This window comes from Dysidea avara, chromosome 1 (assembly GCF_963678975.1).
Source record: "Dysidea avara chromosome 1, odDysAvar1.4, whole genome shotgun sequence".
NCBI lineage: Eukaryota > Metazoa > Porifera > Demospongiae > Dictyoceratida > Dysideidae > Dysidea > Dysidea avara.
This window is the reverse complement of record NC_089272.1, coordinates 7,042,170-7,057,317: the sequence shown is the minus strand read 5'-3', so window position 1 is coordinate 7,057,317 and position 15,148 is coordinate 7,042,170. Positions and strand designations below refer to the sequence as shown.

Here is a 15,148-nt window from a genome sequence, read left to right as displayed (position 1 = left end):
TATGACAGAAACATTGGCAATTATTACTATGGTCAGGGACACCGCCTATGAAGCCGCATCGGATCCATATGGCACATAACCTGTTGCTCAACTATGGGCTGTACAGAAAGATGAAGATCTATCGGCCAGTTATGAAGAGATGACAGTGACACCATAGATAATGTATGTCACATGGATTGAAAACGCCTGTATTATTTACATAGTGACGTCATGGGCTACCCTTGTTTTGCTGCGTTTCGCTAGTCAAGTGTGCAGAGATCTCGACTGGGAGCTTTAAAGGATGACATTGATGGCTCTGCAGCAGTAGCCCCTCATTATGACCTGAAACTGGAGACAGCCAGGAGTAACGAGGAAGATGACACTGCAATGCGCGTAAACTTTATGGCCTCGACAGGTGGAAGATTTCGCTGTTCTTGTAACCAGCAAGTTAGTGTTTGTTGATTACAGCTGGGTTAGTTGCCACCCACACTAATTGGAAGCTGGACACAGCGTAAGAAAATTCAGGTTCAAAGGTGAAATATGGTGTTTCAAAACGGTTGTGCAAATTTCCTTGAAGAAACAGGAAGTGTAGCATCGTTTCTTTGCTGCTGTTTACACCACTTGTATCAGGTAGAGTGTAGTAGGCTAGCTAGATATTCACTGCTTCACTGTATATTTCCACTGCTTCGATAAAACGTCATAAAACAGGCACTACTTTGTGCTATTGTTTAGCTCAAGCTGAGCAGTACTGTAGCATAAAATCTATTTCAATGTATCACACATTTCTTTGGTTGTGTAAATGTGGTGACAAGAAGTCGGCTAATAGTACTGCTGTTGAATTATTAGCTGGTGCGTATCTGCCATTGTCACCTGTCACAAACAATATTTCTCCCAGTGCCCACAGACACGCTGTGTTCTTGTTCAGTACACAATGCAACACAATAAACAATGTAAAAGGAATGTCCGTGCCTTCAAACTGGCCTTCAAACAAGCAAGAGAAAGCCAAACGGCCACTCAACAAATTTCCCAATGTATTGGCACACCGTAACTAGGATAGGAAAATAATTTTAACGGGCATTTCCAATCCATTAGGAACATATATATTATCTATGGTGACACCTTATCACTGTGATGACTATATTAAGTTCTTGAAGACCATCAGACCTGACAATACTACAGAGCACCAAAAGTAAAGATTCAGGATTGTCCAGTGTTTGATGGCATGTATGAGTTTTGCCAGCTCTCAGCAGAAGGATCAATCGTGGTTGCAGTGAAACTGAACAAGCAACAGGCTGATATGCCATCAACTGGTCTGGTGGCCTACATCACGCCAAAAAGTCAGAGCCATTAGGAGATTTTGCTTTGTCAATGACATTGTTCTCGTGATACTGGAGTGATTGAAATATCATCAGAGAGCGCTGTACAATAGCCATTGACATTCATCATGGTGATGGAGTAGAGGAAGCTTTTCATACAACTGATCAAGTAATGACAGTATCATTTCATAAGTATGGTGAACACTTTTCAGGGACCGGTGATTTGATGAATCCTAGTCACAGCACCAAAAATGTAGCGGGGTCGTGATAACTAGTATGGATGACGCATACCAATCATGAGGTTCGACCAAGACAGGGAAGGATACAGATATGCTACGCACTATAGTACGTTCACGTTGAGCTGAATCCTCAAAAACATTTAATAACTCATGGATGCAATTACACATGATCTTGAAATTTGGCTCATTTGTAGTACTGCTTGATCTGCTAAAAATATTTTGAAATATTTTTGTTCAAATGTTTGACATAATATTTACGGCCAATCAAAGTTTTCACAATGCATGCATTTCCAATGGGGAAGCCATATAAGTACAGTGTCCATTACAGCCCTTTCCCGAACTTGCAATGGAGCCAAACTGTACATGTCTGTTGTTGACACCTTTGCTGTTACCAATAATCATCTGGTTGGCTGAAATGTTAACTATGTTGAGAAAAAATCCACTTTTAATTTTTAGCTGTTTTTCAGGATTCAGCTCAACGTGAACATACTATAACTCGTATCAATACCACAATTGCAAATCTTACCATGTATACGCATGTGTACAATACACTAAGTAATATTACATTATCATAAATACCAATACAAGTTTTAAAGTTCTCTGCCATGACACTCGCAGTAACATGTGGTTTCAAGCATGGTGGACTATAAATACAATGTCCGAGGTATGATGGATAAGTGAATGACTATTGTTATTTTGTCATCCATGGATACTCTGACAAGGAGGTTTCTGACAGTCACGTCACCAAACTACAGTAACTGCTCAATTAGAGTATACTCAACAAGTAGGTATCTACACTGTAGAGTATTTGAACAAAGTCCTGTGTATATAGCAGAACCTCACTTGTCCCTAGTTCTATTACAGTATCTGGGCAAATCCATTGTGTGGAAAGCCAAAATTAGTCATGTAGCTTGTAGTCTATTGACAGTAATGAAGTTTGGGTTGGATGAAAACACAAGGAGGGAGCCTAAATGTTGCTATTTACTTATTTAGTGTCTTGTTTATTTAACTACCACTAAGTTGCTACATTTGTGCAACCCATACAGGGAATGACCATGACTGCTCTGTGGTGAATTCCCCATAGCATTATCTGTTATATATATCTAATCAAAAACAGCCAAGCTGTAAAAAAAGGTGCGGCCCCCAAAAAGGCCATGGTGAAAAAAGATGTGAAATCCAAGGTGGCGGCCAAGAAATGGCTGTGATGGTAGGTTAATGGTTACATTTTAATAACGACAATTCAGGTGAATTTGGTGCCAAGACCAAGCGGCACAAAATTCACCTGAATTGTCGTTATTAAAATGTAACCATTAACCTACCATCACAGCCATTTCTTGGCTGCCACCTTGGATTTCACATCTTTTTTCACCATGGCCTTTTTGGGGGCCGCACCTTTTTTTACAGCTTGGCTGTTTTTGATTAGATATCACTTCTTTTTGTATTTGTATACTGCAAAGCCGGCCTATGGCTGGCTTTGGGGCTTTTTTAACCCATGTGTTTTTTTCTTTACCACAGGAAGAAGAAAAGAACTTAAAGAAGATTTTTAATGCTTCAATTGTTTTTGATTTTATTAGTAATTATACAAATTATATACATATGTTTATTACATGCCCATTATTCCCCACAGGATATTTTTTTGCAGTTGATCTCTCTACTGGGTGACTTGAAATGTAGCTGAACTATATACAGGATGGTTTCTTTGTAGCTGAACTCTCTACAAGGTGACCTCTTCTAGCTGGTCTCTCTACAGGGTGATTTGTTTCTAGCTGAACTCTCTACAGGTGATTTGTTTGCAGCTAAACTCTCTACATGGTGGTTTGTTTGTAGCAGAACTCTCTACATGATGGTTTCTTTGTAGCTGAACTCTCCATAAGGTGACTTCGTCTAGCTGAACTCTCTACAGGGTGATTTGTTTGCAGCTGAACTCTCTACATGATGGTTCCTTTGTAGCTGAACTCTCTACAAGGTGACTTTGTCCAGCTGATCTCTCTACGGGGTGATTTGTTTCTAGCTGAACTCTCTGCAGGTGATTTGTTTGCAGCTAAATTCTCTACATGGTGGTTTCTTTGTAGCTGAACTCCCTACATGATGGTTTCTTTGTAGCTGAACTCTCTACAAGGTAACTTCTTCTCTACAGGGTGATTTGTTGTAGTTGAATTCTCTACAAGGTGGTTTGTTTGAGGCTGAACTCTCTACATGGCGGTTTCTTTGTAGCTGAACTCTCTACAGAGTGATTTGTTTGCAGCTGAACTCTCTACATAATGGTTTCTTTGTAACTGAACACTCTACAAGGTGACTTCTTCTAGCTGATCTTTCTACAGGGTGAATTGTTGTAGCTGAACTATCTATAAGGTAACTTCTTCTAGCTGATCTCTCTACAGGGTGATTTGTTTGTAACTGAACTCTCTGCATGATGGTTTCTTTGTAGCTGAACTCTCTTCAAGGTGACTTCTTCTAGCTGATCCCTCTACAGGGGGATTTACTTGTAGCTGAACTCTCTACAAGTGATTTATTTGCAGCTGAACTCTTTATGTGGTGGTTTCTTTGTAGCTGAACTCTCTACAAGGTGACCTCTTTTAGCTGATCTCTCTACAGGGTGATTTGTTTCTAGCTGAACTCTCTACAGGTAATTTTTTGCAGCTAAACACTCTACATGGTGGTTTCTTTGTAGCTGAACTCTGTACATGATGGTTTCTTTGTAGCTGAACTCTTTACAAGGTGACTTCTTCTAGATGAACTCTCTATGGGGTAATTTCTTTGTAGCTGAACTCTCTATATGATGGTTTCTTTGTAACTGAACTCTCTACAAGGTAACTTCTTCTAGCTGATCTTTCTACTGGGTGATTTGTTTGCAGCTGAAATCTCTACATGGTGGTTTCTTTGTTGCTGAACTCTCTACAAGGTGAATTCTTCTACCTGATCTCTCTACAGGGTAATTTGTTTGTAACTGAACTCTGTACAAGTGCATTTTTGTGGGTGATCTCACTGCAGGTTGATTTGTTTGCAGCTGAACTCACTAAAGGGTGATTTTGCTTGTAGCTGAACTCCTTGCATTGTGTCTAGTTTCTAGCTGATCTCTCTACAGGGTGATTTGTTTGTAGCTGATCTCTCTACAAGTTTATTTGTGTGTAGCTGATCTCTCTGCAGGTTGATTAATTTGTAGCCGATCTCTCTACAAGGTAATTTGTTTGTAACTGAACTGTCTATAAGGTGATTTATTTGTAGCTGATCTCTCTGCAGGTTGATTTGTTTTAGCTGAACTCTCTACAGGGTGATTTACTTGTAGCTGAACCCCTTACATTGTGTCTAGTTTCTAGCTGATCTCTCTACAGGGTGATTTGTGTGTGGCTGATCTTTCTACAGGTTGATTTGTTTGTAGACGATCTCTCTACAAGGTAATTTGTTTGTAGCTGAACTCTGTACAAGGTGCTTTTTTGTAGGTGATCTCACTGCAGGTTGATTGTTTTGTAGCTGAACTCACTAAAGGGTGATTTGCTTGTAGCTGAACTCCTTACATTGTGTCTAGTTTCTAGCTGATCTCTCTACAGGGTGATTTGTTTGTAGCTAATCTCTCTACAAGTTGATTTGAGTGTAGCTGATCTCTCTGCAGGTTGATTAATTTGTAGCCGATCTCTCTACAAGGTAATTTGTTTGTAGCTGAACTCTCTATAAGGTGATTCGTTTGCAGCTGAACTCTCTACATGGTGGTTTCTTTGTTGCTGAACTCTCTACAGGGTGTTTTGCTTGTAGCTGAACTCTCTACAGGGTGATTTGTTTCTAGCTGATCTCTCTACAGGGTGATTTTTGTAGCTGACCTCTCTTCAGGGTGATTTTTTTCTAGCTGATTGCTCTACAGGTTGATTTGTTTGTAGATGAACTCTCTAAAGGGTAATTTGCTTGTAGCTGAACTCCTTACTTTGTGTCTAGTTTGTAGCTGATCTCTCTACAGGGTGATTTGTTTGTAGCTGATCTCTATACAAGTTGATTTGTGTGTAGCTGATCTCTCTGCAGGGTTATTTGTTTGTAGTCGATCTCTCTACAAGGTAATTTGTTTGTAGCTGAGCTATCTATATGGTGATTTGTATGTAGCTGATCTCTCTGCAGATTGATTTGTTTTAGCTGAACTCTCTACAGGGTGATTTGTTTCTAGCTTATCTCTCTACAGGTTGATTTGTGTGTAACTGATCTATCTACAAGCTGATTTGTTTGTAGCTGATCACTCTGCAGGTTGATTTGTTTCTAGATGATCTCTCTACAGGTTGATTTGTTTGTAGCTGAGCTCTCTGCAAAGTGTTTTGTTTGTAGTTGATCTCTCTACAAGGTGATTTTTTGTAATTGACCTCTCTTCAGGGTGATTTGTTTCTAGCTGATATCTCTACAGGGTGATTTTTTGTAGCTGACCTCTCTTCAGGGTGATTTGTTTCTAGCTGATTGCTCTACAGGTTGGTTTGTTTGTAGCTGAACTCTCTACAGGGTGATTTGCTTGTAGTTGAACTCCTTACATTGTGTCTAGTTTGTAGCTGATCTCTCTACAGGGTGATTTGTTTGTAGCTGATCTCTATACAAGTTGAATTGTGTATAGCTGATCTCTCTGCAGGTTGATTTGTTTGTAGCCGATCTCTCTACAAGGTAATTTGTTTGTAGCTGAACTATCTAAAAGGTGATTTGTTTGTAGCTGATCTCTCTGCAGGTTGATTTGTTTTAGCTGAACTCTCTACAGGGTGATTTATTTGTAGCTGAACTCCTTACATTGTGTGTAGTTTGTAGCTGATGTCTCTACAGGGTGATTTTTTTGTAGCTGAACTCTCTACAGGGTGATTGCTTGTAGCTGAACTCCTTACATTGTGTCTAGTTTCTAGCTGATGTCTCTACAGGGTGATTTTTTTGTAGCTGAACTCTCTACAGGGTGATTTGTTTCTAGCTTATCTCTCTACAGGTAGATTTGTTCATTGCTGATTGCTCTAAAGGTTGATTTGTTGCAGCTGAACACCCTGCAAAGTGTTTTGTTTGTAGCTGATCACTCTAAAGGGTACTTTGTTTGTAGCTGAACTCTCTCCACAGTGACTTGTGTGTAGCTGAATTCTGTGTAACTGAATTCTCTAGAGAGTGACTTAATTGTAGCTGAATTCTCTACACAGTGCATGACTTGTTTATAGCTGAACTTTCTTCAGTGTGACTTGTAATGTTCTGAATCTCTATAGTGATATATTTGCATAACTCTCCACATGGTGACTGTCTTCTTGCTGAACTGTCTATAAGATTAACTGTTTGCAGCTGAACTCCCTACAGAATAACTTGTGATGTAATAAAATTCTATAATGGAGTAAATAAATTAGCCGAATGCTCTATTAGGGTGACTGTTCTATTAGAGTATCTCGATCTCGCATTTGCTACACGGAGTTGGCTTTCGAATCATAACTCAGTGGTTTGTAATCCGATTCTTCTGTACTACTGCAAGGACTTTCTATGAAGATTATTCCAGCTATACACCGATTTTCAGCTCATTGCTCTAAGCGGTTTGCCTAGTAGGCGTGAAAACTAATACTTTTTTATTCATAAAAATCGATCGCGTAATTGTGACACAGGTTGGGTTTTGTGTCATATCTCCGTGGTCTTTATCTCGATTCCTTTCAAACCACCAAAAGGCACTCCTACGATGGTTACTCCATCTACATAGCAATTTTCAGCTCATTCCATGAAGCGGTTTACCCTGTAGGCGTGACAACAAATCGATCTTGTTTTACGCGAATAATCGGTCATAACTCCTGAACCATTCATCGGATTTGTACCAAATTTGATGCTAGGATTCGCCTTTGGACTCCCTTTCTGTGTGTCAAATTTCAAGGCGATCGGAGTACGCGTTTGCTTGTTATAGCAATTTTTGCAAGTGTGCGAAAAGACGAAGAAGAAGAAGAAAAAAAAAAAAAACGAAGAAAAAAAAACGAAACTTTGGCAGCTCGTATCTCGGAAATGGCTGGAGCGATTTCCTTCAAATTTGGAATGTAGACTCCCTTGGCTGGCGGGCAACTGTGTAGCAAATTTGGTTCCAATCAGATAAGTGATCACCGAGATACAAATGTGTGAAAATGACGTTTTCGTTCTTCCTGTCAATATACTCACGGGTGTGGCGCGCCAGCTTCTTGGGCCGCACGACACACTACCGTGTGTCTTGATAGCAAAAATATCATAATTTATAAGTCAGTTATACTTAGCATACCAGCATGCATATCATAGCAATGGACATTTCTGAGATACAGACAGTAGTATGTACCAGACAGGCCGGACAAGAGAGGTTCAACCATAAATGAAGTGGTAGTTGGATTTTATATACTCTTCAGTTGAACACCATTCCCCCATATTAGTTCACTCTTCACTGTATACAAATGTGTAGGACCTACTACTACTGTAATGTATTACTACAACTCACAAGTAGATAATGTCCTTCATCTGTTCAGCGAATATGTTTTAGCAATAGTGTACCTGTGAGAGGTAGATACACTGGTACAAACAGGTACAGGGAATTTCACAGTTCGTGCGAAATGCGTAGTGTGGTTGTGCATGCATGTCTGTTATATTTTGCCATTCTCGAGGTGAAATAACCTATGCTACCACCCTGTAAAAGAAATTTGTCACGTTTACAGCAGTCTGAGGCATGATATGGGTATCCACCACTATTGTGGTACCAGATTAATTGCTTATAAAAACATGCATGCGTATGCATCCACACTACGCATTGATATGAAATTGCAAGAAGTGTTAAATTCCCCATACTGTGAGTCATTTCCACTAGATACTCTATAAATGCTAACATGCTACTGTCAATTTTGTAGTCGGCATACGTACCAACTCTCAGTCTGCAGTATTCAGCTAGACAGCCTAAAGTCATGATATACAACTTCTTCACCATTGCCTCAGCAGCAAACTCCACCCACAATAAATATGCTACAAACAGAATGTGTAATTACCAGCTCAATAACAATAATTACTTACCAAATTTTGCTAATTCTCCTAATTCCAGAACATCTTTGTAGAACTACAGAATAGAAACACATTTAGCACACACTAACAATTTATAACCATAATAGAATAGGTAGTGGATTAAGGTACAGTATGTGCAATTGGAAAATTCAATTCTGAGTATTCCAACATATAAGTTGCTCTTATTCACAGCTTCTCCCTGAATAATATTATGTTGATGCAAGTGCTAGAGTTGTACTGAGCCAGAAATATCATTATTGAAAGGAGTGATGTAAAATAAAAGTGTGGAAAGGAGAAGTCAGTCGCTCAAGTATCCATTGCCATAGGATTACCAAATATCACTGTTTTACTGACATGAGATTATCCCACTATTCCAAGAACTGATATTGAATAATATTTTCCACAAGTCTAATAGTTACCCTTGGACACCATATGTGAGGGGTCTGAAACTCAGAAACATCCTGTATGTTTTCAAGAGCAAAAACTTGTAGTACATAGAATATTCAGAATCAGGTGATGTTTAATTAGTATCTGGAAAAATTGTGACAAGATAAGACTTCTAATCTCTAGAAAGCTGTACAAGAGTTCAAACAAGTTGCGCTTTTTCGTTGTTGCAGCTACTGTTATATGCTAAGTTCAACACTAAGTTAAGCAGCAGCAAGGTATGTTACCAAAACATTGTGCAATGAAGTGTCACCTTTATGCATTGTGATATACTGCATACCACATATGTTGACTTACTAATTTCATAACATATGATAGGTATCTTATCAGTGTAGGACACAGCAGAGTTGAGTTTTCTCAGTTGTTTGATGTTATGTGTGTGATGTCTCCCAACTCTACTCTTGTCGAGGATTGACTGACTCTATATAGTTAGATTACTGTTGTGACTTTCATTTATGTACTAGGTTAGGTTAGGTATCATGTATGTATGTAATTGTGGGTTTGAGTTTGGGCCACGTGAGTAGTAAGGTACTTGGCACGTGTTGGCGCTCGGATCGTCTCCGCTCTATCAGTTGATGAAACGCTCCTCCTAGATATCCGTCACATGGTGCTGTGACACAAGTAACTTCGCGAAGTTTGTAACCTCGAGCAGTCTTCTAACCTCAAACGGAAACGTCTGGTACCGTGGCATTGGATTCGAACGGTACCCGCAGAGGCAAGCGTTTTATTCAATTGAACATTTATTGTTTGTAGTCTTCCTTTCCAGAAGAACCTGCCATGGACGAAATCCAGCGTCTGAAAGGATCACGTGCAGCTTACCGCTCCCATGTAACGCGCACTCTTAAGAAACTTGACGATGTTTTAGAGAAAGATGACCCCCTTTCAGACCCTGACATTACTAAGCTGACTTGTCATATGGAACAACTAACCCAGAAGAAAGAAGTTTTACAACAGTTGAACACTCAAATAGCTGCAGCATTGCAGACCAGTGATGATCTACAGAGTGACATCTTGGAATCAGAAGAAATCCAAGATACCATTATGGAATATGTCAGCATGGTTAAGCATCGTGTGGAGTCAACTCGCCCACATCCACCGGCTTCACGGCCTTTAAATGCTACTGCTCCACTGTTCACACCAACAGTACCTACAAGAGAACCTGTAAGTCGCCTACCCAAGCTAAGTTTGCCAACCTTTTCAGGAGATACATTAATGTGGCAAAGTTTCCGAGATTCCTTTGACGCAGCTGTGCACAACTGTCCCTCAATTACCAAGATACAGAAGTTTAACTACCTAAAAGCACAGCTACACGGAGATGCTTTAAGGACAATTGCAGGATTTCCACTTACAGAAAGCAACTATGACGATGCTATTACCTTACTGACAAGGAAGTATGGTCAACCACACAAAATTGTCCAAGCACATATGCAAGCCCTCATAGAAATTGCTAGCCCAACCAACTCCCTGTCTAGTCTGCAACTATTTTACGACACGATTGAGACGCATATCAGAGGATTGAAAGCCCTGGGAACAACTGAGGAATCTTATGGAGCCATGCTTGTCCCTATCATACTGACTAGATTACCGATTGACATCCGTAGAAACCTTGCCCGTGAACATGGCAGCTCTGAATGGACCATTAATCAACTCAAAGAAGCAATTCTGAAGGAGATAGGGGTACTAGAGTCTGTATTGTCACCCTTACACAAGCACTCTTATGAAACTCATATGGACCCAATGACCACTGCTCTCCACACCAATACTAATAGTCACCATACACAACGAAGCAGGAGTAGCTGTTTGTTTTGTAAAGGGACACACCCTTCAACACGATGTGAGAAAGTGAAAAATCCTAACCAACGTCTTGAAATAGTAAAGAAGGGAAAGAATTGCTTTAACTGCTTGGGACACCACAGAGTCTCACAGTGTACATCAAAGTTTCGTTGTAAGTCCTGCAAGCAGAAACACCACTCTAGCCTTTGTGGTGCTGAATTTACCAAACCACCAGATGTCACGGTAAAGCCTGAAACCACTTCACAGACTACTATGGAACAAAGGACAGCAGTTACCACCACAACAGAGACAACATCAGACAATCCAACAGCCGTCACTGCTGCAATCATTCCACCAGGCTCTACAACTAAACCAGTCAACAGTTCTGTTTGCTTATTGAAAACAGCAGTAGCCTCAGTTTGTGCTAACGGAAGGCGCACAGATGCTAATATACTATTTGATGAGGGAGCACAACGCTCATTTATGTCCAACAAGTTAGCAAAGAAACTCAGAATCTCCCCATATAGCTGTGAAAATATCAACATTTCTGCATTTGGAGGAGAACCAACAGCCTTCAAACAGCTAGGGGTGACGACCATTGATGTTGAAACACTGTCAGGAGAACATATCACCCTATCAGTTTTGTTGGTGCCCATGATCGCTGCACCTTTGCAGAACACATGCCACACCCAGTTATTACAAATGAAACATTTGAATGGTCTCCAATTGGCTAACCCAGTCACGAAGGACAGCATGTTTGAGATATCCCTATTAATTGGTGCAGACTATTACTGGCAGTTTGTGGGTGACCATATCGTAAGAGGTGAGGGTCCAACAGCCATGCAGTCTAAGTTAGGGTACCTTCTCTCTGGACCTCTCACCCCAGCGACCGCCCCCCTGCTTGAGACTAGTGTGCTATATGTTTCCATACCAATTGAGGAGGATAATCTTTCACACCACTGGGAGGCTGAACTCACAACTACAGATATAGGAACTGACACATCAGACCAGGACATATTTGATTGTTACCTGCAGTCTCACATCAAACGTGAAGATGACGGTGCTTACTGTGTCAAATTTCCTTGGAAACAGGACCACCCAGCCCTCCCATCCAACTACACTGTTTGTACAAAGAAGACACGCTCCTTGGCTCGTAAATTAAGTCAAGAACCTGAACTCCTTCAACTTTATGGTAAAATCATCCAAGAGCAAGAACAACGAGACTTTATTGAGAGGGTGCCTGTTCCAGATCTTTCAGCGGATGTCCACTACATACCACACCACCCAGTTAGGAAGGCGTCGCCAACAACTCCAATCCGGATTGTTTACAATTGCAGTTTCCGTTCTTCAGGGAATCCCAGTCTCAATGATTGTCTTCTAACTGGACCTTCGCTTTTGACTGATATGTGTGGCATTCTCCTTCGTTTTCGATCTCACCCAATTGGGATCTCCACTGATCTGGAAAAGGCCTTTCTACACGTCCGCCTTGATAAAGAAGACAGGAACTATACTCGTTTTTTGTGGCTAGCTTCACCTCTTGACCCAGAGAGTGAACTTGTAGTGTACCGCTTTAAGACTGTATTGTTTGGGTCCACAAGCTCCCCGTTCATGCTCCATGCTACCCTTTTTCGTCACCTTACCTCCTACAATACTCCTGTAGCAAATGACATGAAGAATAATCTATATGTTGATAACATCATTTCTGGTTGTATGACTACCTTACAAGCTATACAGTATTACAAGGAGTCAAGGTCCATAATGAATGATGCCAAATTTAACTTGAGAGCATGGGCATCGAACTGCACAGAATTACGGACACTTTCTGCTAAAGAGGACACAGCAGACAATAACACAATTGTTAATCTGTTGGGTCTTTTGTGGAACACGTCTACAGACACCATTGGTTATATAGCGACACAGTTTCACCTCAAGGACCAACCTATCACAAAGAGAAGGGTACTTCAGCTATCATCCAAGATATACGACCCTCTTGGTTTTCTTGCACCTGTAACCATTCAAGCCAGAATATTGATGCAAGAGTTGTGGCGATGTGGTGTAAGTTGGGATGAACCCTTACAACAGGAACATGTGGACACTTGGCAAAGGATTGTTGAACATCTACAGGATACCACAGACATTTTGCTCCCGAGGTGCTACCTAATGCCTATGAGCGATGCACCTAAGAAGTTACATGTTTTTTGCGATGCAAGTAAGAAAGCTTACGGAGCAGTGATATACATCTGTGAGGGAGATCAAACATCTTTTGTCATGGCTAAGACAAGAGTAGTCCCAATGAAGAGTCACACTCTCCCTAGACTAGAGTTAATGGCAGCTGTTGTTGGTTCTCGCCTTTGCAAGTTCGTATTGAAGTCTCTTCACCATCTCAGTTTTGATGTTACAATGTGGTCAGATAGCCAAATCACCTTACATTGGTTATTCAGCAAGAAGAAACTACAACAGTTTGTGTCCAATCGTGTCAATGAGATTCACAGGTTGTTACCCAATTTCACTTGGCATTACTGTCCCACTGAATGCAACCCAGCAGATCTCCTAACAAGAGGGATATCTTCTCAGTGCCTCAAAACATCTGATCTATGGCACCATGGTCCAGACTGGTTGACTCAAGAATCCCAATGGCCCACCTGGAATGTCAGTGAAGTTTTGCATTTACAAGTTGAAGAACTTGTCGCAGATACCTGCACACTGGTAACTCATTCAAGCACAACAATACCAGGTATCCATAACATTGTTCTAGTGTCAAAATACAGTACCCTACAAAGGCTACTACGTGTGTCAGCGTATGTCCTCAGATTTATCCACAATATCAAACATCATAACAACCACAAGAAAGGACCACTGTCTACTGCAGAGATTGACACAACCCGTCATCAATGGATCTATGTTTGTCAACACACATCCTTTCATAAGGAAATACACCACCTTCAGACTAACAAGGGTAAGCGAATACCTATTATACGACAACTGCGTTTGTTCCTTGATGAGTTCGGCTACTTACGCTGTGGCGGGAGGATACATAATGCGCCTGTAAGCTCTGACACCAAGTTTCCCTATCTCATGCCTAAGAGTCATCTTTTGACAAGACTAATAGTTTATGCAGTTCACCAGGAACAATTACACACTGGAGTCTCCAATACAGTGGCAGCCTTGAGACAACAGTATTGGATCCCTTCAGGCAGGCAATTAGTGAAACGGCTGCTCAGGAAATGTGTAGTTTGTCTGAAGGTACTGGGAAAGTCTTATCCAATACCAGAATCACCGCCACTTCCACAATCCTGTACGAAGGAAGGTAGACCATTTGAGATTACGGGTGTGGACTTTACTGGAGCACTTCATGTGAAGAATTCTGGATGTGACAGTAAGGTATACATATGCCTGTTCACATGTGGCCTTTTCAGAGCAATACACCTTGAAGTGGTCACAGATCTCAGTACTGAAACCTTCTTGCAGGCATTCCGTAGGTTTGTTTCACGCAAATCATTACCTTCAGTGATGATATCGGATAATGCCTCAACGTTTGAATCAGCAGCAGAAGAATTAAGAAAACTATTCATTTCAAGGGAACTAGTGGAGGCCTTGAGTGCAAGAGGAGTAAGATGGAATTTCATACCAAAGCGAACCCCTTGGTATGGGGGGTTTTGGGAGAGGCTGATTGGAATGACAAAGACTGTTGCAAGGAAGGTGCTTGGTAGATCATTTATCACTCTGGAGTCGTTGCAGACCTTGGTAGTAGAGATTGAGGCTGTTTTGAACGATCGACCTTTAACTTACCAATCTGCTGACATAACTGACCCTGAACCTTTGACACCCTCCCACTTGTTGTATGGCCGTCGCATCACCAGTCTTCCCTATGCTATTACTGAGAATGAGGAACTCGCTGATCCCACCTATTCAACAGGAACTAGGCTCCGAGATAGGGCTCAGAGGCAAGAGCAATTACTTCATCATTTTCAGACTCGATGGAAGAGAGAATATTTAACTGCCTTGAGAGAAGCTCACAAAGGTGGAGGTGTCAAGGAGCAAACTGTCAAAGTTGGGGATATAGTACTAGTGCACGATGATGTGCCAAGAGCCCGATGGCGGCTGGCAGTTATTGAAGAGTTGATCAAGGGTTTAGATGGACTCACAAGGTCAGCTAAGATTCGCACTAAGGCTGGAAGGACTAATAGACCAATCGCAAAATTATATCCACTTGAAGTGAACTCAGCTAGTGAAACCGCAGCCACTCCAGCAAGTTCAAACAATGAAACTGCTTCTACTGACAATGGTGATGTTCAAGTCTCAATGGATGTCAACACTAGCTGTCCAAGAGTATCAAGAAGTGCTGCTACCAAGGCTCGTGAACATATTAAGAATTGGACTAACACCCTATCCGTGGCCCCGGAGGATGTCGAGGATTGA

At 41.1% G+C, this 15,148-nt stretch overlaps 1 protein-coding gene and 1 pseudogene across 1 annotated transcript; both read left to right on the top strand.

Moving 5' to 3' along the window:
- On the top strand, nucleotides 1–1,563 carry LOC136252539 (histone deacetylase 1 pseudogene; annotated as a pseudogene).
- Nucleotides 1,564–9,733: 8,170 nt separating this feature from the next.
- LOC136252466 (uncharacterized) lies at nucleotides 9,734–15,148 on the top strand. Its single transcript, XM_066044935.1, has one exon. The coding sequence runs from the start codon at nucleotides 9,734–9,736 to the stop codon at nucleotides 15,146–15,148; it is 5,415 nt and encodes a 1,804-aa protein (XP_065901007.1).

Coding starts and splice junctions, on each gene's coding strand:
- LOC136252466 (XM_066044935.1), top strand. CDS start 9,734: ATGGACGAAATCCAGCGTCTGAAAGGATCACGTGCAGCTTACCGCTCC.